We start from the raw sequence: 25,016 nt of genomic DNA on the forward strand, positions 1-25,016 counted from the left end.
TTTTATTTATTTATTTGACAGAGAGAGACAGCCAGCGAGAGAGGGAACACAAGCAGGGGGAATGGGAGAGGAAGAAGCAGGCTTTCGAGCAGGGAGCCCGGTGCGGGGGCTCCATGTGGGGCTCCATGCGGGGATCGCTCCCAGGACCCTGGGATCACGCTCTGAGCCGAAGGCAGAAGCTTAAGGACTGAGCCACCCAGGCACCCCAACCCGTCCTTTTAGTTGGTGGTTTCTAATTCAAGAGCCTCCCCATGGTCTAACAGGCAAGAACTAAGGGCAGGTGGGCAGCCAGCAGGAGAGCAAAGATGGACTTTCTTTAGAAACCATTTTCCAACAAGGGAGGAGCATTAGTTTGGCCTGCCAGCTTCCCAGATGTACTTCCATCCGTCCAGACCTGATGATGAGACGTCTCTGCACGACTGGTGGGAGAAGCTGTGTACTAAGTAGTCTGAAGCTTTTCCAAATAAGACCCAGTGAATAAGAAAGGGAACCTAGATTCTTAACAAGAGGAACGTTATCGAGTTTGATTTTAACTGTATTTCTTCGATGTGTGTATACTTTCTTTCCGAACGTCAGGGGCCCAAGGACAGGAGGAAGATACGGGAATACGCAGGGGCACGGGCTCGGGGTCTGTGTTTTCCTCCCTGAAACTCAAGAAACTGCAGTTTTCTCAGCTGTAACATGGGAATAGTGTCTAAGAGCACACAGGTGTAGTACAAAGATATGGGCTAGAAAGTGCTTAGCATAGTGCCTGGTACAGCGTATGTTCTCTGCAGGCTAATAAAATTGCATTCACTCATTCATGGGCCTCAGTTTGCAACCAGGGAAAGACTACAGACACTCTTCCGAAGAAGCTCCTATGGCAGGTGAGACCAACAGGCCGCGTGCAAACTGCAACCCAAACCTATCAGCGCGGGCTTGCACCGCCCCAGGCCCCGCCCCGCGCGGCCCCGCCCCCGGCACCCTCCAGGCCCCGCCCCACGCAACCCCGCCCCTTCCGCCGCCCGAGCCCGGAGCGTGCACGCACCGAGACGCCTTGCGGGAGCGAGCGCGTCCGGGAGCCCGCGGGCCGAGAAGCGCTGCGGGTTGGGAGACCCGCGCCTGCGGCTCAGGTGAGGGCGGGCCCAGGACGGCGAAAGGGTTAAAGTGTAGCTCGGGAGCGGAGGGAGGGAGCGGCTGGGTCTCCGAGGGTCGCTGCTCCTGTGGGCCTGGGGCAGGGGAGCGGGCGTGTTGGGAGCCGGGCGGCCGGGTGGGTGGGGGTTAGGGTTAGGCACGGTGTGGGGGAGGGGCCGTGGGCGCAGAGGTGCAGTTTAGAGGGGCGGTACCCGGCCCTTGGGCAGGGCGGGGTTGGCTGGGGAGGGGTTTAGCTGCAGGGGCGGCGGATTTGGAGCGGGCGTTTGCTCCGGAAGCAGCCCAGGGTTTAGCTTCTGCGTTGGGGAGGGTCCAGGAGGCAAGGATAGCCCCGGTGCAGAGGAAAGGCCATTGGGAGACACTTTCCTTGTCTAGTACGGAGGTCCAGGACGCCGCAAGACGTAGAAATCCTTGGCTTCCGGGTTTCCAGTCCTCTGGCAGCTCCCTGCTTTTTGTATTTTGAGATCCTATTCTAGCAGGGCAAATGTTGCCACTCGAATAGATTAAATTTAGCTACACATCCATCGTAGTTGAAGAAACTTGTGAACAAGTTGTGAAACGGACGATCCTCTTAAGAGTCAGGTAGAACCCTGGCTTTGCAGCTAACTATCCTGTTCTATGTCAGTTTTGTAGAGACTACCTTGCTCTAAAGCATCAGGTTGCTTCTGCCAGTTTTTCTATTTTAAAGTTTTGTTAAACTCATGCGCCATGTGCTTTCTCACCTGCTTCAGTTATTTAGGCACCAAGAATGTTCAGGATGTTGTAATTTCCATGTATTGAACGGTGATGGAGCACAATTGTTTGGAGACCATCTGCTTTGTCCAACACAGATCTTCCTGCAGTATCTTTACATAAATCCGAAATCTCTAAAAGATTAGTTGAATCTGCTTTCTTATCATTTAAGAGTTTTGGAGTCAGAAGTCATTATGTTACTATGTTTATATGACTGCATTAAGTCATATAAATTGTCATCCATCTGGAGAATTATTTATTGTAGGATTCCAAGATTGAAAATAACAGTACAGAGGACCTGGTACAACTCCCCTTTGTCTTAGAAATAAGGAAATTGACACCTTGCAAGGTAAGATTTGCCTAAGGTGACTGAGATTAGGCTAGAAGTTTGGCATTTTGACTGTTAGTCTGTTTTTTTTTTTCTTTCCATTTTATTGTGCTTGTTAGTCCATTTGGTAGGAATAGGAGATAGAATTGATTTAGCAAATGTTTGTAGAGTGATTAAGTTCATGCTCGCTGTGGTCCTATTAGTTTTGTTCAATCCTGTGGCCTCAACTTTACAGCTGATTCTAGCCATTACCCGAACAAGATGCTTTCTGAAGATTTTTTTTTAAAGATTTGTTCATTTATTTGAGAGAGAGAACACAAGCGGGAGGAGCAGTGGGAGAGGGAGAATCTTAGGCAGACTCCCCACTGAGCATGGAGCCCGACATGGGGCTTGACCTCACGAGCCTGAGATCACAACCTGAGCCAAAACAGAAGAGTTGGACGCTTAACTGACTGCACCCGCCAGGCACCCCTCTGAAGCTGTTATGATATGTACATTTCTAAAGATGACCAGCCATGTTCACTTATTACAGGAAGGAGAAAAATACATTATATTTACATGGTTATAAATATCAGATGGACCTTGAGTTGGCAGATTGGCTATTAAGTTTACTGGCTGTTGTGGTCAGGTGCTTGGAGACCCCAGAGTTTATGTGGACTAAAGTCATATAAACATGCTCCCCTTTCACAATTGCAATTGAGAGTTTATACAGGAGGGGTAGTGTTAGGAACGTGTGTTTTGTAGTCAGACATACCTGAGTTTCATTCATTCATTACCCCTGAGATTGGGCAAGTTATTTGTCTACTTTGACCCTCAGTTTTAATATCCGTAGGATAGATATGATGACCCTGTCTTGCACAGTTGTAGGAATTAAATGAGATGCGTGAAAGGCCTGGCACTTAATAGGCTCTCACTGAATAATTTATTGTTAGTGTCTGAGCTTTACTAGTCTATATGGTTGATTTTTCTTCCTGAAAGCATAACAAAGAATTACTAAAAAAAAAACCCCAATAACTGTTAAAGAAATTATTTTTTAAAGATTTTATATATTTGAGAGAGAGCATGAGCATGCCAGGGGCAGAGGTAGTGGAAGAGGGAGAAGCAAGCTCCCAACTGAGCAGGGAGCCTGACACAGGGCTTGATCCCAGGACCTGGAGATCATAACCTGAGCTGAAAGCAGATGCTTTAACCGACTGAGCCACCCAGGCGCCCTGAGAAATCATTTTATGGTAGAGAGATTATTGGCCTGAGAAGTCTTAAGTTATGATTATCATTTAATTGCTAAGTCTCACTTTGCTCAAGTGTAGAACGAAGGTGTAAGAAATTCTGTAGATTTGGGAGTTAATTGTAGAAGCATTCTGAGCAACAAGAGACCTACTAGAAAAGATTTGAAGATTGAGATAAGAATGCAGTGGTAGAAGAGAGAAGAGGTGTGTAGCTGTAGTTAGGGTAGGAGAATAAAGTATAAAACTGGAGTCGAGTTTGGCTATTTTCTGGGCCAGAATATTTTTTGAAGGAGCGTTAGTATCAACCAGACCCCTGGGATTCCGGCCTTTCTGTCTGGAGGTGTGACTGCATATATTTGTCTAGATTATCTGTGGAACATAAACAATGGATTCCTTGGACCATATGCTGACGGATCCCCTGGAACTGGGTCCATGTGGAGATGGCCATGGCACACGTATTATGGAGGACTGCCTCCTGGGGGGCACCAGGGTTAGTCTGCCTGAGGACCTTCTGGAGGATGTAAGTAGTAGCAGTGCCACCATCTCTTTGTCACCTTGCCCGTAACCGCTATTCTAAACGTTTTCCTCACTACAAGTTTTCAGTCTTTTGTGCTCCTCTTGGTTTCATTTTCTACGTTGCAACCAGAGTGATATCCCTCTCTCTCTTTTTTAATGTAAATTCTTTAATATTGTGATTAGAGAAGAAACTCTAAGCTAGATATTTAAGCCCTATTTTTAGCCAGGTAATTTTGAGCAGTTAACAAGAAATTATGTATTTTAAGGACAAAATTATGGATGTGTTTACGTTAAATTGGTTATCCACATTGTGGATCGTGAAACAAAACCCAGGCATATCTGTCCATAAAGTAACCCTCTAGTCAGTTAGTAGTCCGTGTCCTGGGCTGGGATATCAGTGTGCTTTTGGCCCCTTTCCCAGGCAGGCTGTGTAGTCATCATCATCATTAAGGTGACTACCACTTATGAAGTGCTTATTATGTGCAAGACGTTGTGTATGCCAAAAAATGTATTGAGTTATCTCGTTTATTTTGCCATGTTTCACATATACAGATAGGTGTAGAGTGTCATATAGCAAGCATTCATTTGTGCATCCAGTTTTAGGGGAGAATTGCATTTAGTCATATCTGGTTCAGATTTTTTTCTTTCCTCATATATCAAACATTGTAGATAAAATTAAAGCCACCATTTATGCTCTCTGCCACCTGAAGTAAGAGCTACTGAAGTTGACATACATATCCTTCCCATCCACGTTTTCTTTGCACATTCTTTCAGATGAATCTCTTTATGTTACTCGTTTAGTCAGCAAACATTCGTTTTAGCAAGTACCTACTTTGTGGCAGACACAGATACAGGAATAAAGTGGTGTGCAAAAAAGATTTTCAGGGGAAGATCCTGGACACTCAGGTGCTTTCATACATGCATGCAGGAGACGCCTGGTAAGTGGTGAGATTTCTGGGCTGTCTCCTGCTTACACCGTCTGATGGCTCTCTCTCGTCCTTAGGATCATATCACAGTACTTAACATGGTTATAGGTCCCTTGCTCCTCTTTCTTCCGTGTGCTGCTCCTTCCCTCTCTCCGTGTCCCTGCACTAGTTCTACATTACCTCAACTCTCTTCAGTATTAAAAAAGTGAACTGTCTCACACATAAGGAGGATATAAAATTGGTATATATATAGTACGTATACATTTTAAACAGCAATAAAACAATCATGTAGCTACTACTTGGGTTAAGAAGTAAAATGCTACCAATACCATTCAAGCTCCCATAAGTAATTGCTATCCTTTCTTTCATATTAATTATTCTTCTGTTTTTATGGTTTTGCTCTGTGGATTTTTAAATTTTTATGTATCTAATCTCTCTGCCCAACGTGGGACTTGAGCTCATGACCTGCATGGTCTACCGACTGAGCCAGCCGGAAGCCCCTGCTCTGTGGATTTTCAACTCTCCTGCTTCACTTTTTTTTCTTTTCTTTTTTTATCCCTTAACTGCCTTAAATGTCACTTCCTCTGGTAGGTGTTCTCTGACACCTTGGGTCTGGGACATGTGCTTCTCCTGTGTGCTTCTGTGCACAACAGCGCTTCTTAAGCCACATTGTAATTCCTTGTTTGTTTCCCCCTGGGACAGTGTGCATACCAGTCTAGCTTAGTACTCAGCACGTAAAGATATACCGTATATAATTGAACTGAGATTGAACTCCATCCTGCTGCTTGTCGCTCTTCACAGGCGACTCAGCTCCTCATGCTCTCTCTCCCATGTTCACTTTTTCCTGCCCCTCATCTGAAGCTGAATTCAGTTGTCCATCATACCCCTTGTTGGTAGAAATGGTTTCCAAATGAGATTCTCTCTACTGAGATTGTTTTTCCTTTGGATTATTATTTACTGTTGGGTATAAGATAGTGGTTTATATGTAGTCATTAATCTGTACGATTTGAGAATTGAATAAAGATCGATGACTTTTTTTTTCTTTTTAGAGATTTTATTGATTTATTTGTCAGCGGAGGGAAGAGAGAGAGAGAGAGAGCGAGTGCACACACAAGCAGGGGGAGTGGCAGGCAGAGGGAGAAGCAGACTCCCCACTAAGCAGGGAGCCCGCCAATGCGGGGCTCGATCCCAGCACCCTGGGATCATGACCTGAGCTGAAGGCAGGCGCTTAACCGACTGAGCCCACCAGGCATCCCAATGACATGTTGGTTTAAACAAACTTAAAAATTTGGATGTAGTGATGGTCGCACAACAGTGTGAATGTACTTAATATCACTGTACACTTAAAAATGTACCCTTGAAAATGGATAAAATGGTAAATTTTATGTTATGTGTATTTTTACCACTCACAGAAAAACTTAAAAGCTTGTTTTTCTCGTTTACTTTTTTCCTAATTGTCCTAGCCTGAGATATTCTTTGATGTAGTCAGCCTCTCAACATGGCAAGAGGTTTTGAGTGACTCTCAACGTGAACACCTCCAGCAGTTTCTGCCTCACTTTCCTGAAGACAGTTTTGAGCAGCAAAACCAGCTCATCCTAGCCCTGTTCAGTGGGGAGAACTTCCGCTTTGGGAACCCTCTGCACATTGCCCAGAAGCTCTTCCGAGGTACGTAGCAGTTTGGCATTCTTTTTTTGACAGGAGTGGAAGAGTAGGAACGTGTTCACTTATGCGAGTACTCCTTTCTTCATTTGTTGTATTTGTTTTCATGTACTGACGCTGATTCAGAGACTAATTGTGTGCAACACTTTGCCTAGGCTATTCTTTTTTTTTCCATAAAAATTTTTAACTTACACAGGAAATACATCAATCATAAATGATTTATTGTAAAATGAACTTAACTGTGTAACCACCACCCAGATCAAGAAATAAAACATTACTAGTGTCTTATAGGCACCCTTTATGACTAGTCTTTAAAAAAAATTTCAAAAAATAAATTTCAAAACGGTTTATCATTTGCTTTATCTCATGTACGTATGTGTATACGTGTATTTGTGTGTCACACATACATAACACTTTTTGCAGAAAACGTGATACTTTTCTGTCAGACACTTCAGCATGTACGTATCTCTTAACAAGGACATTCTACCATGTAATCACAGTCCTGTTATCACACTCAAGAAATTTTATACTGTGCGAATGTCATAGAATATCTCATATTCAAATGTCGTCAGTTGTTCCCTAAGTCTCCTTTGCGGTGTCCTTTTATTTTTTATTTTTTCCTTTTAAATTCAGGGTCTATTCAAGTTCATGCATTGTGTTTGGATTTCATGTCTCTTGGCTCCCTGAACCTAGGGCCCTCTGCCTTTTTTTCTTTGTCCTTCAAAAACAATGACTTCTTTTTTTAAGTGTAATTGACATGCAATATTATATTATTTTCTGGTGTACCTCCTGATTCTCTATGTATATTCTGAAGTGATTGCTGTGATACATCTAGCTACCATCTGTCACCGTACAAGTTGTTCCGTATTATTAACTATATTCCCTGTGTTGTACATTGTATCCTTTTATAACTGGAAGTCTATAGCTTTTAATCCCCTTCTCCTATTTTGCTTATCCCAATCCCCACCCCCGAACACAAGGCGCAATCATCACATTGTTCTCTGTATCTGTGAGTCTATTTCTGTTTCGTGGGTTGTTCATTTGTTTTGTTTTTCAGATTGTACATATAAGTAAAATCAGGATATTTGTCTTTCTCTGACTTATTTCAGTAAGCATAATATCCTCTGGGTCCATCCATTTGTCTCAAATGGCAAGATTTCATTTTTTAGGCTGAGTTGTATTCTATTATATATATATAAACCCTTTATATATATAGTCACTTTCACCCATTCATCTGTCGATGGACACTTAAGTTGCTTCCACGGCTTGTCTCGTGTACATCATCTTGCGGTGAACGTAGGGATGCATACACACTTTTTGAATTAGTGTTGTCAGTTTCTTCAGATAAATACCCAGAAGTGGAATTCCTGAATGGTAGTTCTGTTTTTAATTTTTTAAGGAACTCCATACTGTTTTCCATAGTGGCTGCACCATTTTGCATTCTCAACAGCTGTGCACAAGGGTTCCATTTTCTCCACATCCTTGTCAACACTTGTTATTTCTTGTCTTTTTGATAATAACCATTCTCACAGGTATAAGGCGATATCTTGTGGTTTTGATTTGCAGTTCCCTGGTGATTAGTGATGTTGAGCATCTTTTCATGTGTCTGTCTGCATCTGTAGATCTTCTTTGAAGAAATGTTTATTTATATCCTCTGCTCATTTTTAATTGGCTTATTTGTTTTTTTTTGGTGTTGAGTTGGATTTCTTTATATAATTTAGATACTAACCCCTTATTGGATATGTCACTTGCAGATATGTTCTCCCATTCAGCAGGTTGCTTTTTTGTTTTGTTGATGGTTTTCTTTGCTTTCCTTTGTTTTCTAGTTTGCTGTAGTTCATTTGGTTTGGTTTATGTTTTGTTTTGTTTTGTTTTGCTTTTATTGCCCTTGCTTGAGGAGAGAGATCCAAAAAAATATTGCTAAGACTGATGTCCCAAGAGTTTACTGCCTGTGTTTTTATTCTAGGAGTTTTAGGATTTTCAGCCTTAAATTAAATTTTTTTTTTAAGATTTTATTATTTATTTGAGAGAGCGAGCAAAGACAAGCGGGGAGGTGAGGGGGAGAGGGAGAAGCAGACTCCCTGCTGAGTGGGGAGCCCAATGTGGGGCTTCATCCCAGGACTCCGAGATCATGACGTAAGCCAAAGGCAGGCACTTAACTGACTGAGCCATGCAGGCCCCCCTACATTTAAGTTTTTAGTGATTTTATTTTTTTAAGAATTTACTTATTTATTTGATAGAGCAAGGGAGCATAAGCAAGGGGAGCAGCAGAGGGAGAGGGAGAAGCAGGCTCCCCATTGAGCAGGGAGCCTGGATGCAGGGCTAGATCCCAGGATCCTAGGATCATGACCTGAGCCGAAGGCAGAAGCTTAACCAACTGAGCCACCCAGGTGCCCCTTACGTTTAAGTTTTTAAACCATTTTGAGTTTATTTTTGTGTACGGTGTAAGAAAGCGGTCCAGTTTAATCTTTTGCATTTAGCTGTCCAGTTTTCCCAGCACGATTTATTGAAGAGACTCTTTCCCCTATTGTATATTCTTGTCTCCTTTGTTGTAAATTGATTGATATATAAGTGTAGTTTATTTCGGGACTCTGTTGTGTTCTGTTGATCTGTGTGTCTCTTTGTGCTGGTACCATCATGTTCTGATTACTGTAGCTTTGTAGTGTAGTTTGAAATAAAGGAGCATAATCTCTCCAGCTTGATTTTTTTTTCTTTTTTTTCTTTTTTTAGAAATCTTTTTTTTTTTTTTAAATATTTTATTTATTTGACAGAGAGAGACAGCCAGCGAGAGAGGGAACACAAGCAGGGGGAGTGGGAGAGGAAGAAGCAGGCTCCTAGCGGAGGAGCCCGATGTGGGGCTCAGTCCCAGAACGCCGGGATCACGCCCTGAGCCGGAGGCAGACGCTTAATGACTGCGCCCAACTTGATTTTCTTTCTCAAGATTGCCTTGGCTGTTTGGGGTCTTTTGTGGTTGCATATAAAACACACCGATATTTTTAAAGAGGCCAGGACACTTGAATTCTAAAATGTCCCGCTTTCTGGGCAGTTGTCTTCTTGTTTTCTCATGATTGAATTTGGGGGGGGTGTTAAACATTTTACCAAGAACTCTAGATGGGAAATGTTACTTCTTTCCCACCATCACCTCAGGACGCACATGATGTCAGTTTTTCCAGTGTTGATAATGATGCGTATGATCGCTTGGTTAAGTGATTTCTGCCAGACATACTGATTATAATAGTACCTTTTTTCCTTCGGAATTAAAAAGGAAAATGTAGGATGATAATTTGGGACCAGGTGATAGTCTTCTTTCCCAAAAGCCTTTGTTTTACTTAGTGGTTTAACATCATTAATGATCTTTGCCCTGAGTCAGTTATTACATTGGGGATTGCAAAATGGTTTGGGGCCACTATTAAGCCACAGTTTCCTCTCTGTTCCATGGAGAGGAGCAGAGGAGGCCTCTTCTCCCCTTTCTGGGGTGACTTTGCTTTGGCAGGAGGCCCTGAAAGTGTAGCTTGTCTCCTTGAGCTTTGTTAAACTGGACAACATGATAGCTCCAAAAACCTGGACGGGACAGGCTTATTGCAAAACTTTTATTACCTCCGCTCGATTCAAACCAGCATTCCTTGCTTTGGTGAGTTACTGGTTTAAAGAGGAATTCCCCTGGATACCTGACGAAGGTTTATTTCCCTGCAGCCAGGGGCCTCAGGCAGGAGTAGACCATCTCTTCCGATGGAGCCTGCCTGCATTTAGCGGGCTTATGACAGGGACCTTGTGTAATGTTTGCACTGTCTGCTGTGCTGGCACGTTTCCCCCCACAGCAGTACGATGGTCTGTTGAGGATGCAAGCAAGGAATGTCAGGGCAGGAATTCCTGCACGTTTCCTCCGACCGCGGTCATATTTCAGTTCTCGTGTGCTGCAGACAGGTGCGTTACCATGCTTGTTCGTCCTCTCAGCTGTCGTTGCATTCCCGTATTCTTTCACCTTTGGTTGTCTTTCCTGACTCTGTTTCAGATGTTCACCTTTTCCTTAAGTTCCACGTGCTTAGCAAACTCTTGCTTCCTGCTTCATAAAGGATCTTCTGTCATAAACCCGCCACTTCCAGCTTCCAGCCTACACCCCGGCTCCCTGTATTCATTTCCATTCTGACCTACTTTACTTGTCTCAGAGGAAGAAAGAGTTTTGTTTTCTGTTTAAGATTAACCTCTGCTCTTGATCCTTTCATCTTTTACCTCCTCTGGGACCTCTTTTCCTCAGTTAACCATCCCTTCTGTCCTGTGTATTCGCTCTGTTTCGCTGTCACTCCACTTGCTCTGCTTCAGCCTGTGGATGCGTTCAGGGGTCTCACACTAAAAAAAAGTCCTTCACCGTCTCTCCCCTCTGTTGTCCATCATCATTTGCCTTTTTATCTCCAAATTTGTTGAAAGACATCCACAGCTGTCCCTTTCAGTCATTCTGCCCCTCCTCCCTTGTGGCTCTTCCCTTATTACCTCACAGAGAGTGCTCTTACTAATGCCGCCAGTGACCTCTTTTTTCCTTCACCTTTTTTTTTACTTTTAAATTTCAAAGCTACAGAAAGGTCCTAAGACTTTATAACAGACACCCATATACAGTTGACCCTTGAACACCGCAGGTTTGAGGGGTGCCTGCTTCCGACTCAGTCACAAATCCACGTATAACTTTTGACTCCCCCAAAACTTAACTAGTAGCCTAGTATTGACTGGAAGTCTTACTTACAGTAGTCGATTAACACATACTTTACATACTGTGTTTTTTATAATGAAGTCAGCTAGATTAAAGAAAATGCTAATGAGAAAATCATAAGGAAAGTACATGTACAGTATGTACTGCAAAAAATCCACATATAAGTTGGCCCACCTGGTTTAAACTCGTGTTGTTCAAGGGTCAGCTGTACTCTTCACCAGGTCCACCAACTATTAACATTAACAGTTTGCCACACTCCACTCTCATTGTTACTGTACGTATTATTACTGTCATTTTTTTGCATTTGAGAGGATTGCAGACACTGCACGCCTACATTTTCCACATTAATCTCTGAAGAATAAGAACATTCTCTCGGGGCGCCTGGGTGGCTCAGTTGGTTAAGCGTCTGCCTTCGGCTCAGGTCGTGATCCCGGGGTCCTGGGATGGAGCCCTGTGTTGGGCTCCCTGCTCAGTGGGGAGCCTGCTTCTCCCTCACCCTCTGTGTGCTCTCTCTCAAATAAATAAAATCTTAAAAAAAAAAAAGAACATTTTCTTACATAACCACAAATGATAAGTTCAGAGATACTGTAAATACGGAATTCTTCTGTATTTAAATTCCCTGTGTGAATATAGGATGTAACATAGACGTGCTGTTATCTTATAGTCCACATTCACATCTCACCAGTTGTTGCAGTGAGCATTTTTCCTGCTCCATGTCTCTTTAGTGAGCAGTGCTTTTTATTTATTTTTTATTTTTATTTTTTAAAGATTTATTTATTTGAGAGAGAGTGAAAGCACATGCGGGGAGAGGGGCAGAGGGAGAGGGAGAATCTCAAGCAGACTGCCTGCTGAGTGCAGAGCCCATCGTGGGGCTCAATCCCACGACCTCGAGATCGTGATTTGAGCTGAAATCCAGAGTTGAACACTTAACTGACTGAGCCACCTGGCTGCCCCCAGCAGATGCTTTTTAGTTCTCTACTTGGTCTGTGTACAGCATCTGCAGTCTTTTTTATTTTTATTTATTTATTTATTTTTAGCAAGCTCTACACCCAACATGGGGCTCGAACTCATGACCCTGAGATCAAGAGTTGCATGCTCTACTGACTGAGTTAGCCAGGCACCCCTGTAGAGCCCAGCACCTTCTGTCGTGACCACTTTCTTCATCTTGAGACTTCCCTCCACTTTTCATCAGTGACTCTTCCCTGGCCTGGATCTCCTCCCATGTCTTTGACACCCTACCCGCCCCGCAACCCTCTTTCTTTGCTAACCCCTCTTGGCACTCATTGTTCCTGTCTGTGTTACTGCCATTGAGGCACTGTTCTTACTTCTGTACTTGCCTGCTTTCACTCACTGTCTCTTCACTGCTGACTCTTGCCTGGCCTGGCTTGAGCAGCCACCTCCACACTGCTCACAGAGGGAGCTTCTTAAAACCTCACTTCTCACAATATTTAGCAGTTGCCTTCACTTGAAATAAAATTCACTGCCTACAAGGTTCTGTGTGACCTGGCCCCTGTCCACTTATCCTCTTCATCTGGTACTTCTCTGTCCTTTCCTCACTAATAACTAGCCCAGCACTGGCCAGTAGAATGTTACATGAGCCGGGGCACCTGGGTGGCCCAGTTGGTTAGCGTCTGACTCTTGATTTTGGCTCAGGTTGTGATCTCAGGGTCGTAAGATTGAGCCCTGCATTGGCTTTCTGCTCAGCGGCGGGGAGTCTGCTTCTTTCCTTCCCTCTCTGCCCTTCTCCCTGCCCTGCTCTCCTTCTCCCAAATAACTACATCTTAAAAAAGAAAAAAAAGGAACTATTAATTACACGAACTATGTGTTCAAGTTAAAATATTCCAGTAGTTGGGTTAAGAATGATAAAGGTAGTTAATTTTAATAAGATATTTTGATTTATTATAATAAATAATTTCAGTAATATCTTCTTTAATACATATAAAATATTGTTTTAACAGAGGTGCGGCATTTAATGGCTTTCAAAAAGTGGGGGAAACTAAAGACCAAAGGAACGTAATTTCAAAGAAGTGCAGAGGCAAAAAAGATACTAATTTTTATATATCAAACAGCATCAGTCGCATTCAACTCTGGGCCCGTTTCTTGAAGGTTACATTTCCTATTGACCTGCAGCAGGCAGCACAGATGGTGGGAAAGACCTTGGACTCCGGAGCTGGACTCCCTGGGTTCAAACCTGCTTTCCCCTTGTGCTAACTGTGTGACCTTGGACAAGTTATTTAACTTCTCTGTGCCTCAGTTTCTTCATCTGTAAAATGAGGATTTAGTAGCTCCTTTTATGGGGCTGTTATGAAGATTAAATGAGTTTAGCTTAGCTTTCTAAGATTAGCTTTTCAATCTTTCCTCTCAGTTTTCATCATGGTCTATCTGCTCAAATCTAATATGTCCAAAACGGACTTCCCTTCGAACTTTTTATCTCAGGCAATGATGTCAATTGCTCATGTCCAGTGATCAGGGTACCGTGCTCAGTTGACCTCCCCATGGCCCCCATCCTTCCCCAGCATCTGAAACTATCAGCTGGTTTAATCTTTCTCCCTCAGAAATATATCTCAAGTCTCTCTACTTCTGTTCATGTAACCACTATTTTACTTACTAGTCAGGTAATATGTGCCAGACATTCTTCAAGGTTCTGGAAATATGGTAATGATCTTACATTCTCATAGGGAAAAACAGATGATGAACAAGGAAATACTTACGGGCATTAAGTACTTCCAAGAATGAGGAGAGGGTAATGGGACTAGAATGATGGGGAAGGAGCCGTTTTAGACATGGTAGTTGGCCAAGGCTCCTCTGATGAGATGATATCAGGACAGGGACTTAATGAGGGTAGGAAAAGGAAGCCGTGAAAATACTGGGTGTTAGTAGGAAGCCTTGAAGGTAGAGGGAACTTTTAAGTACAAAGGCCTTGAGAGAGTAGGCTATGTAGCCTACAGCATGGAGGCCAGTGGGGCTGGGGTAGAGCGAGCAAATAGGAGACTGCTGGAAGATGAGGCCAGAGTAAGCCGAGGACAGATCATGAAGGCACTTTTAGGCCATCTTTCGCACTTAGGCTTTTATTCTGAGGAGGGAAGCTGCCATCCTCTCTCACCTGGACCCCCTGCAGGAGTTTTCCTTCTTTCTCTCTTGCTCCCTGATATGTCCTCCTCCTGCTTTAAACCCGTCAAATTATTTCCCTTGCATCTAGGATAAAATCCAGCTCCACCCATGACCTACAGGTTTCTGTGTGGTTGGGACTCTGCCTCGCCTTCCCAGGGCGTCGCACGCTCCCTCAGCTGCAGCCTACTCTGCTTAGTCCTACAGACGTTTCCTCGAGGGTTGGGGCGTGCGGAGTTCTTGCTTGCTTCAGATCCTGCTGTATATACCGCAGGCCGTCCCTCCTGCCTTTTCCCCATTTGTACTTCTTATTTTTAAATTCCCATTGATTTTCCTCCTAGTTTTCTGTTGTGAAAATTTTCAAACATACAGAAAAGTTGGGAAGTAGTATAACAAACGTCTGTATCTTTTACCAGTATTTATCAGTTGTTAACATTTTGCCATAATTGCTTTAATCAGGCTTCATTTTATGTTTTATTCTTTAGTGATCCCTTTCCTGAATATACCTCTCCTTAATCTCTACAGTTGCTTCACATTAATTTCCTATAGTCCTTAAAAAGAGGATCTGTTTACCTGTTTATTTTCTGCCTTCCACTGGACCGTAGGCTCCATATACACAAAGATTGTCGTTTTTCTCTCCTGTACTGTCTTTCAGTTTAATACAGAGTATACCAGATTTTAAGCACATAGTAAATATTTGTTGACCTATAAATACATAAATATAAATATATATACACGCAGTTGTGCCTCTGTTCTCTTAAGATGGACACTTTAACCCGGAGGTGGTCAAGTACCGGCAGTTGTGCTTCAAGTCCCAGTACAAGCGCTACCTCACGTCCCAGCAGCAGTACTTCCACAGGCTGCTGAAGCAGATCCTGGCCTCCCGGAGCGTAAGTAGTGCTGGGGACGGCACGTGAGATGTGGACGTGAACGCACAGATCTCTTGACTTCAACAAGTGGTGCGGGTACCAAATAGCAGAGGTAGCACTAAGAGGAGAGTGTTACCAATGAAGCCACGACACAGTTAGGCTCTGTCATCCTTTCTTACTCATTTTAAGATGTAGCCTGATTTCGGAGATGTGAAAACATGAAAAGTATCTCTTAGAACTGATGAAATACAGCTTCAGTATTTAGCGGGGTCAGCAGATGGCTTTGAGATCCATCGTGGGTCGTTAAGGAGAAGCAGGTTGCCTCCAGATGATGTGCGAGAGCGCACAGGCCTCCAGCTGTCCCGATGGATGACTGGCGCACCAGGCTTCATGGCCCCGGGATCTGGACCTGTGTGGTAATCTTTGAGACACAGTCGTTGTGGCTCTAAGTGGCTCTTAAGCCCGGCTATGGAAATAGTTGGGTGTCCCGTATAATAAGTATTCATTCTTAAGGGAGCAGTTTGCCAGTGAGATTTAAGATGTTTTGCCATGTGGTCATCTATAGACGCTCTTCTTACTTGGACATATTCTCCTACATGCATCTCTGATCTGTAGGGAGGAATCGAGCTTGTTAAACAATACAGAGAAGAAAATGTAGACTTGAGGAATGCACCAGAACAAACTTTGGATGGTGACATGTATCCCCATCTGATCTCTTCCTAGGACCTCCTGGAGATGGCCCGGCGGAGCGGCCCGGCCCTTCCCTTCCGCCAGAAACGCCCTTCACCATCCCGTACCCCTGAGGAGCGGGAGTGGCGGACCCAGCAGCGCTACTTGAAGGTCTTGAGGGAAGTGAAGGAGGAATGTGGTGACACAGACCTGTCATCTGATGAGGAGGGTGAGTGTCTGTGGGCGCTTGGGGTAGCCGGGATGTTGGATTTACACCAGCAGCTTATTGTTCAGTTGGAGCCAGTGGTAGCCATTTATCTCCCAGGAAAGAAGCTTTCCCAGTTGTCTCTCTCAGGGGGTGGATGATGGGACTCAGAACTCCTGGTGTCTGGGCTCTGAGACATTCCTGTTAGGTGGGGTGTGACTGCATACCTTTTGTACCCTTGATGCTTAAGTGGCATTTGAGTTTAGATGAGATGAGTCCCTGCGTGGCAGGGCTCTCCACAGTAGGCCTGTCTGGTCCTATTGTGCCACTTGAGAGAACTGCTTTTCCCCTTACAGGAGAGTAGTAGTGACTGTTGGCCTGCTGCAATGCGACCCCATCACTCTGTTGAAGTCTCTCTTCCTGGAAGAGCCGTTTAAATGACCTAAGTGTGCTCCAGTTCGTCTGGAGGAGGGTCAGAAAGGAATGGTGGAACCCTGGCCTCCATGTTGTTGGCTTAGCCTTGTTGAACCCAAATGGCCACTTACCCAATCTCCCCTATTGGAGTCCACAGCCACGTTGGATTTACAAGAAAAATTTTCTTTTGAAGATCTCAGCTCATGGCTTCCGAGCTCTCCAGCGCGTTCTCCTAGCCCTGCGGTGCCCCTGAGGGTGGTGCCCACGCTTTCAACCACGGATATGAAAACCGCAGGTGAGAACCGAGTGATGCTGCGGATGTTTTGGGAGATCAGGATGTAGATCTGAGAACTCCCTTACAGGGAGGTGGGCGCTGGATTCTTACCTGCCAGGGAATCGAAGCAGTGTTCCTTAGAAGTAGGAGATGGGGAGAAGTTTCTGTACGATTCCACTTTTTTACAAGTAGGTAGGCCTGCCTTCCTTCCTTCCTTCCTTCGTTTTGAAGCTTTTCCTTAGGAGCTGATCAGCTGGTATTTTGGGCTAAAGAAAGAAGATGCTTAGAATAGCAGTATTTAGGGACAGTTCAGTAATAGAACAGGAGAGGTAATCAGAGCCATAGCAGTTTCTTAGAATGTTTGTGAAATTAGAGAAGAACTTTTAATCAGAATAGGAATTGAAACGGTTAAGAATTTTTGAGGTGTTTTAGGAGCAGCTAACTAACTGACGTCATTGTTACTGACCAATGTGGAGAAAAGCTGGAGAGTTGATCCTGTGACTATTTCAAGACTATGTGTGCTTGTAGTGCATGGGAATCAGAAGGGACACTCAGAGAAACATGTGACTTTTGAGTATCACAAGTGACCAGAAAGACTTGAATTGGAGCATCGTGTTAGTAAATGACCTAGTCCATGTGGTTTGGTTCATTTTCTCTCAGATAAAATAGAACTGGGGGACAGTGACCTGAAGATAATGTTAAAGAAGCACCATGAGAAGCGGAAACATCAACCAGTAAGATTGGGTGGGGTGGTCATAGTGGTTTTCAGTCTCGTATCTTTGGATTGGCTTTTGGGAGATGAAGGTAGTCACCATATCATTTATGCTTCCTTTTCTACCATTGTTGGGGGACAGGAGCCACCGTAGCGGCTAGTTAACACCAGAGGTGTGAGAGGAAGACAAATGCTTCACATAGTGTCTGATTTAATCTTTACAGCAAGACTGGTACATGGATCATTATTTACCTGTGTTCGGAGAGGTTGAGCTTGTCCTTGGCCTGGCTATAGCTAGGAAGTCAGGACTCAGATCCTGTGCTCTTCCCACTTTTTACTCTCTGTTACTCTACGGAATCAAGGTAATGCCAGTGCAGCCAAGCCAGAGAGCAGAGAGGAGGAAGAAAAGGCAGGTGGTGAGGTAGGAAGCATCCCACACTGGAAATCAGCAAATGCCTTACCTTCTCTGAACCCCACTTTCACACTATAAAATATAGTGATACTTCACAAGATTGTTTGAAGAGCACTAAGATAAGGGATGCAAAAGAGCTTTATATAAACTACATGCCGTATAATAGAAAGGTTGGAAGTGCGTTCTTTGCCCCGTTATGAAGGGGAGTAGTTTTTATCTCCATATGTTTTTAATTCAACATGATTTCTTCAAGTGCACCCAACATCTGATTGTATCTAGGTAAATTGGCAAAATCACGAACAGTTTTAGCTTCTTGTTGGGGTCTCTATAACAAATCTCTGAATATCACATCCAGGATCATCCGGACCTTTTGACAGGGGACCTGACTCTCAATGACATCATGACTCGAGTAAATGCTGGCAGGAAGGGCTCACTAGCAGGTAAATGGTGTTCTCTATAGGTGGTCATCATCTGACTGTTGTGTTACGTTACGTGACCCTGTGTACGTGTGGCAAAAATAAATGAGACCACAACTTCCTTCTTGCTGAGAACCTTTGTTTAGCTATTGCCTCTTACGGATTTATAGGTGGAAAATGAATATAAAATCAATACAACAGATCTTTGGCTCCTTAATAGGTGTTAAAATTAACCTGTAAGATCTCTCACTGGGTTTGGTAGGGAAAAAAAAAAAAGATGAAAAAAAACAACAAAAAGAAAAAAGAGCTAAATGTCTTATTAAGATTTTTCTTTCTTCTACTGGTGGGTGTTCGGAAAATAACATGCAGATAAGACCCTCACTTCTGTTGTAGAAAATGCAGTTCTGTGATTTGTGTTGCCTTTTCTTCCTAGCCTTATATGACTTGGCTGTCCTTAAAAAAAAGGTTAAGGAAAAAGAGGAGAGGAAGAAGAAGAAAATAAAACTGATCAAGTCAGAGGCAGAGGACTTGGCTGAACCCTTGAGCAGTGCTGACGGGATCCCATCTCTCTCCCAGGCCCCTTCTCCGCTGGCTATACCTGCTGTCAAGGAGGAGTAAGTGAGCAACCGAGATTCCTGCTCAAGGGTGAAAGGTTCACCTAGGGTGTGGCCAGCACTGGTGTGTGGAAGGACCCATGCGTGTTGAATCTGCAGGACTAGAGTCCCGGAGGACCTGCTAGGGACCGTGTATCGTGTAGTCCTTTATTGAACTTCTGTATGACTGTTAGAGGGTTTGGAGGGCCTAAACCATCTGGGGATGTATTCTTGGTCTCTTCGATTGTTCCTACATATTTTTTCCTTCATTAGGCCTCTTGAAGACCTCAAGCCTTGCCTTGGAATCAATGAAATATCTTCCAGTTTCTTCTCTCTTCTATTAGAGATCTTGCTGCTAGAGGGGCAGGCTAGCCTTCCTATGGTAAGAGTTTTGGAAAAGTCAGATGTACATCAGAGTTTTCAAATTGTAGAACGCTTTAACAGTCTACAGCTGGAGAAGAATTCTGGGTTCCTCTCAGAGCTCTGCAGCTGACTTGCTTTGTGACTTGGCGTTACACCCTAGCTTGCTCTGGCGCATCTGCGGGATTGCTGGTGTGGGATAGAACTCTGACTGGCTTCTGCCTTTTCTTTTCCCTTAGCTGGAGGAACGGGTTTTGGATTGGCAGTCCTCTCCAGCCAGCTCCCTCAATAGCTGGTTCTCTGCAGCCCCCAACTGGGCAGAATTAGTGTTACCAGCCCTGCAGTATCTTGCTGGGGAAAGTCGTGGTAAGGTACTTTTTTCCTTAGGGTCACGTATCCCCCCCACCTTTATTTAATTCATTTTCCTGGTAAACTGCAGCATTCCTGGTTAAATCCCCTATGGTTTCACCTAATGCTGTGCCTTGGGGGTCTGTCCTGATCCATTATGAAACATTCAAAAGTTCACTCGGAGCCCAGGAATCGCAATTATTCGGAGTTTCGCACTTTTTCCGACCTGTGCGGCTTGTTCATGTGATCCCATTTCTTGCAGCCGTACCTTCCAGTTTCTCTCCGTTTGTTGAATTCAAAGAGAAAACCCAGCAGTGGAAATTGCTTGGTGAGTAGTTCATACTGCCCACTCATCGCGGTGGATTTTCATCCTCCCACATCCCCCGCTCAGCTGCTTTTGCTTTCCAGTCCGTACCGCCCAGTAGGATGTTGAGAACAGCCATATTAAGCCTTATTTTGCTCAGTAAAAGAATCCTTCGTGACCCCTTTGGTATCTCAGGGTCTAAGTTTCACCCCTCCACTGGATTTTGGCTCCCCCAAGCTGGGGCGGGACAGCCCTTCTAAGACGATGCACTTTGGTGCCGGCTGGATTTAAATCCATAGAGGTATTTTACAGTGGGACCCATAGTCGTATTAATTGTGCCTGTGCTTTTAGATTAACCCGTAATAGTGTAATGATTTTTCATTCCTAACAGTAGGCTTTGCTATTGAGGATAACATGCAACAGGATATCAGACAGCCGTGAATACACTATTTCCAAGGAGCAGGATACTTTTTTTTTTTTTTTGAATCTATGAAGTCCCTCTTACTAAGTTTTAGTGTCTTGCACCTGAAGCAGTTCAGTGACTGTTACCAATGATGGTGATAAGAGGAAAATTCCATGTTGATTTCCTACTGAAATTTACTAACCTTTCCCTTTACCGCCTTGAGTGGTCTGTGAAGGGAGAGATGGAGAGACGGTTGTGAAGATAGTAGATTCATTTACTCCTTATAATGTTTATTTGGCTTTTAGGTGTCAGGCATTGTGTTAGGTGCTGGAGTCATATTCATTCACACGAAATAACATACACATTCTGTAAGGGGAAAGTGCCGGAAAGGATGGAAGTTGATGATGAGGTGTCGGTGTATTCTGCAGAGTCGGGAGGACCTTCCTGAGGAAGGAACATTTCAGCAGAGATGCTAATGGTGACTAGGAAGGAGCAAGGCGACTGAGGGGAAGAGCATTCCATGTGGAGGAAGCAGTATGGGTCAGCGATGCGGGGGGAGATTCGATCCGAAAAGTTCACACAGGCCTGCATAGCGATGATGATAATCTGGACCCGAGGAGAGAGAACGGACAGATTTGAGAAAGCTGCAGGTGGTAAAAGCCACAGGACTGGGCTATGACTGGCTGTGGGGAGTAAAGGGAGAGTGCTGTCAAGCATCACTTCTGCTAGACCTGTGCCTCGTGGTGAGGATGCCATTCATTGTAGGCAGCTGTGGGGGACATCGCGCCTCGGGGAAGGTGGAGATCTTGAGTTTAGTTTTGGACATGCTGAGTGTGAGCTGCCTTCGAGGTATTTAAGTGTCGATGTTGAGTAGGCAGTAGGGTGTGTGGTTTTAGAATCCAGATGGGAGAGTTACGGCGCAGGGAGTTGTTGGCGTATCTACAGTAATCAGCGCCAAAGGCATAGGGAGGAAGCGTGAAGGGAGGAGAAATGAGGGCCTAGACTAAGCCTTGAGAAGCTCCAAGGCAGAGCAGGCTGAGTAGGAGAGCGTATACGGAAGCGACTACGGACCTGGGAGGGAACCATGAAGTAGCTGAATCTTGGAAGCCAGGGAAGGACACAGTCAGGAAGTGGGGAGTGGTCATTAGCCTTGATCATCCTAAAAGGTTCAGTAAGATAAAGCCCATGGACTTGAGGACATGGAAGAACTGGTGAATTTCCTTAAGAGTGATTCCTTATCAGGATGACGGGCATCAAGGACAGCGGGGAGCTGAAGGCAACCCATGATTGCTGACCGTGTCGCTCTTTCTGACTCTGTCAGGCTGGTTGCTTGAAGTCAGCCTGGAGGGGGACTTACACCCGGGGTGGCAGACATTACAGGACCAGATAATATGGGTTTTAAGCTTGTGGACCAGATAAGACGGGTGGCCAGTTTGCTGACCCGTAATTAATGTACCCCTTGGAAATCTGCAGATGCTACCAGTCAGGGCCCCCTCCCCTGTAGCAAGTTAAACATTGACCTTCGTACCTCTCGTTAAAGAGACCGTGAATCTAAACATCTTTCTAGAGGTTTAGCAGGGGAGGGGTTGATAGTAAGGGGGACTTGTGGCCAAGAGAGGCGTTTTTTTCAATGAGAAAAATTCTAAGTGAGCCTAAGTGTTGATGTAAAGAGTATGGTGGAGAGAAGGAGATTGAACATACAGGGGAGAAGGGAGAATTCACCATGATGGAAACCCCTGAGAAGAGGGAAAGGGATTGGGGGTGCCTGGGTGGCGCAGTTGTTACGCATCTGCCTTCGGCTCAGGGCGTGATCCCGGCGTTCTGGGATCGAGCCCCACATCAGGCTCCTCTGCTAGGAGCTTGCTTCTTCCTCTCCCACTCCCCCTGCTTGTGTTCCCTCTCTCGCTGGCTGTCTCTCTCTGTCAAATAAATAAATAAAATCTTAAAAAAAAAAAAAAGAGGGGAAGGGATTGGCCGTGGTCGGCAGGAGGTAGCCCTGTTCTCACTGGGGGGGGGGGGGGGGAATGTGGTGGACACCCAGGAGTAGGCTGGTGGGTTGTATTTTTCAAAGTTCCCAGGTGAGGATTCTGTGGATGTAGCCGGGGCTGAGGGACACTGGGTTAGGCATGTGGAGGATGGAGTGGTTTGAGGTAATGACAGAGTCCAGTGGTGACGGAAGGAGTGAGTGGCTGGGGTGGAATGGAGGGAGAAGGTCATGAGGACAGAACCAAGGAGCTTGGATATTGGCCATGCTCTGTGTCTGGTCGTGCCAATTGCCCAGTGTGGTGGTACGAAGTGGACCGGTAAGGGGCCAGGTGAGCCAGTGCTCCGTGAGAAATGACTAGGTGAGTAGCTGTGAGAAGCAGGGGACAGGGTGGAACAGGTGGATGGATGATGGTAAGAGTCTTAGGGACCAGACCTTTGTTTTATTTCGATTTTCCAGAAGAGTTGGGAGAGATAGTCTGGCATCCGTGATGGGATGGAAGGAGGAACTCTGCTCCGAGGGACGTGGCTGTGAGAGAATAGGTAGCCAGTATGCCCCAAGGTAGAAGGACTGCAGAGAAGCAGACTTTACACCAAATCAAGATGTGGAGGGAGTGCTGAGAGGAGGATTAGGCTGTAGGGAAATGGACTATGAAGGAGCAATTCTAGAAGGTAGAGCACTAGAGAAATCTTCCCAGGATAAGAAAGTTCAGCACTTTCCAGGGATGGTGGGACTGTGCCTGACTAGGGAGAGCACGTAAGAGTCCTCAGAAGTGTCATCTCAGCTGCCTTGGAGAAGGGTAGGCCCTGAGGGGCTGCATTCTTCCCATAAGCAGACCCAAGTGCTGGTGGTCTCTGTGGCTTCTAGTCTGGGCAGGAGACATAGGGACTGTCATGTGATGGGTGCTTCCATAGGAGCCCAAAGTAATAGGGGAGGAGGGCACAGAGGGAGGTGCTCATCTCTCTAGGCAGGTCAAGGGGGTCACTTTTCTCCTGCCTGAGGGCCTTCTTATTACTGTGCCAGTTGGTAGAATGCCTCTGTTGCACCACAATGAGAAGAAGCCTTTTTTGACCCCCCCCAAGGATAGGAAAACTTCCCTAGAGTAAGCTTCCATGAAATCCTTTGTGATACCTACCACTTTGAGATTTTATTAATGTGTATTCCTCTCTCACTTGACTATAAACTCCATGAGAACAGAGACTGAGTTCGCTGAATAACCCTGCCTAGCATGCGGTGCTTGGCACACGGTGGCTGCTCAGCGAATACCTGAGGAAGGAGTGATTTACTCAGGAAACAGCTGGAAGTGTTGGTCCCGGCAGACAGTGAATGGAAGGCGATACAGGCTGAGGGGATAGTATGTGCAAAGGACCATTGCTCTGTAGGTCCTGATGATGGGTTCTCTCTCTGGCATAGATATAGCAAGTAAGGAGAAAGTGGGATTCTGAGTATACCTTAGATTGTTTTATTAGTATTATTCTTACTATTGTTCTTATTTGCCTTTTTGTTTTCCTGATAGGCCAGTCCCAAGATAATGAAAAGGAATTAGCTGCACTCTTCCAGCTGTGGCTAGAAACCAAAGACCAGGCTTTCTGTAAGGTACGGTTTTTACAGAATGAATAACCAGATTTTTCTTATTGGATTTCCAGAGTCCTTAAATTAGCCAAATTTCTTTAGTCTATTTACCTGTTAATGTTTTCTTTTTTCTCCAGCAAGAAAATGAAGACAGCTCAGATGCCACAACACCTGTTCCTCGGGTGTGAGTATAATACTTGAATGGTGGGTAGTGGTCCGTGAAATTATAGTTTAAGGTACTGCTGTGGTTCTGCTGACCATTCTTAGTATGTGAGAGTCGTAGTGAACTTAGGGTTCTCGGTGTCCCCTGATTCTCTCCTGCTTTAACATACCCGCGAAGGGGAATACACTTCCATCCGTTGCAAATAGTAGGATTTCCTTTTTTTAAATGACTGCATACTATTCTGTCTTACGGATTATTATATACCACATTTTCTTTGCCTGATCATCCGCGGATGGGCAGTTAGGTGGTTTCTGTGTTGCAGCTATTGTAAAGTAATGCTGCAGTGAACATAAAGGTGCATGTATCTTTTCAAGATAGTGATTTATTTCATTTCCTTCCTGGAAGTACTTCCTTCCAGAAGTAGGATTACTGAATCATGATAGTTCTAATTTTTTTTTTATCTCATTTTTTGAGGAGTGTCCATATGCTTGAAGCAATTTCCATTCCTACCAGCAGTGCACAGTGCTTGTCTTTTCTCTGCATCCTTCCTAATGCTTGTTATTTCTTAACTTTTTGGTAATAGCTATTCTAACACATGTGAGATGAGATCTCCTTGTGGTTTTGCTGTATGATTTGCAAATATTTCCTCCCATTTGGTAGGTTGCTTTTTCATTTTGTTTTTTTCCTTTGCTGTGCAGGAGATTTTGTTTGGAATAGTCTCACTTGTTTATTTTTGCTTTTATTGTTTGTGTTTTAGTGTCATGTCTTAAAAAACTGTTACTTAGACCAGTGTCTAGGAGCCTCTTTCATATGTTTTCTTCTAGGAGTTTTACAGTTTTAGGGGTTATGTTTAAGTCTTTAATCCACTTTGAGTTAATTTTTGTGAGCGGTGTAGGATAGAGGTCCAAATTCATTCTTTGCCATGTGGATATCCAGTTTTCCCAGCACCATTTATTGAAGAGACTATCCTTTCCTTATTGAGTATTCTTG

General features: G+C 44.5%; 1 protein-coding gene across 3 annotated transcripts in view; it reads left to right on the plus strand.

Annotated features, from left to right (window-relative positions):
• Positions 1-1,000: 1,000 nt before the first annotated feature.
• The window catches only part of NFRKB (nuclear factor related to kappaB binding protein), a 40,204-nt gene continuing 16,188 nt past the window's right edge, over positions 1,001-25,016 (plus strand). The window contains exons 1-15 of one of the 3 annotated variants that reach the window (XM_045783746.2): positions 1,006-1,112; positions 2,129-2,212; positions 3,782-3,937; positions 6,323-6,524; positions 15,091-15,218; positions 15,921-16,095; positions 16,643-16,780; positions 17,420-17,493; positions 18,239-18,323; positions 18,733-18,913; positions 19,166-19,274; positions 19,492-19,618; positions 19,863-19,928; positions 23,808-23,887; positions 24,001-24,047. In XM_045783746.2, the coding sequence (XP_045639702.1) occupies positions 3,803-3,937; positions 6,323-6,524; positions 15,091-15,218; positions 15,921-16,095; positions 16,643-16,780; positions 17,420-17,493; positions 18,239-18,323; positions 18,733-18,913; positions 19,166-19,274; positions 19,492-19,618; positions 19,863-19,928; positions 23,808-23,887; positions 24,001-24,047 (1,547 nt within the window). In that variant the 5' untranslated portion in view covers positions 1,006-1,112; positions 2,129-2,212; positions 3,782-3,802. Of the gene's footprint in view, positions 1,113-2,128; positions 2,213-3,781; positions 3,938-6,322; positions 6,525-15,090; positions 15,219-15,920; positions 16,096-16,642; positions 16,781-17,419; positions 17,494-18,238; positions 18,324-18,732; positions 18,914-19,165; positions 19,275-19,491; positions 19,619-19,862; positions 19,929-23,807; positions 23,888-24,000; positions 24,048-25,016 lie in introns of all 3 variants that reach the window. The other 2 variants (XM_045783749.2, XM_045783748.2) reach the window with 2 other exon arrangements.

This window comes from Ursus americanus, chromosome 16, assembly GCF_024610735.1.
Source record: "Ursus americanus isolate L20-20 chromosome 16, mUrsAme1.1.p, whole genome shotgun sequence".
Lineage (NCBI taxonomy): Eukaryota > Metazoa > Chordata > Mammalia > Carnivora > Ursidae > Ursus > Ursus americanus.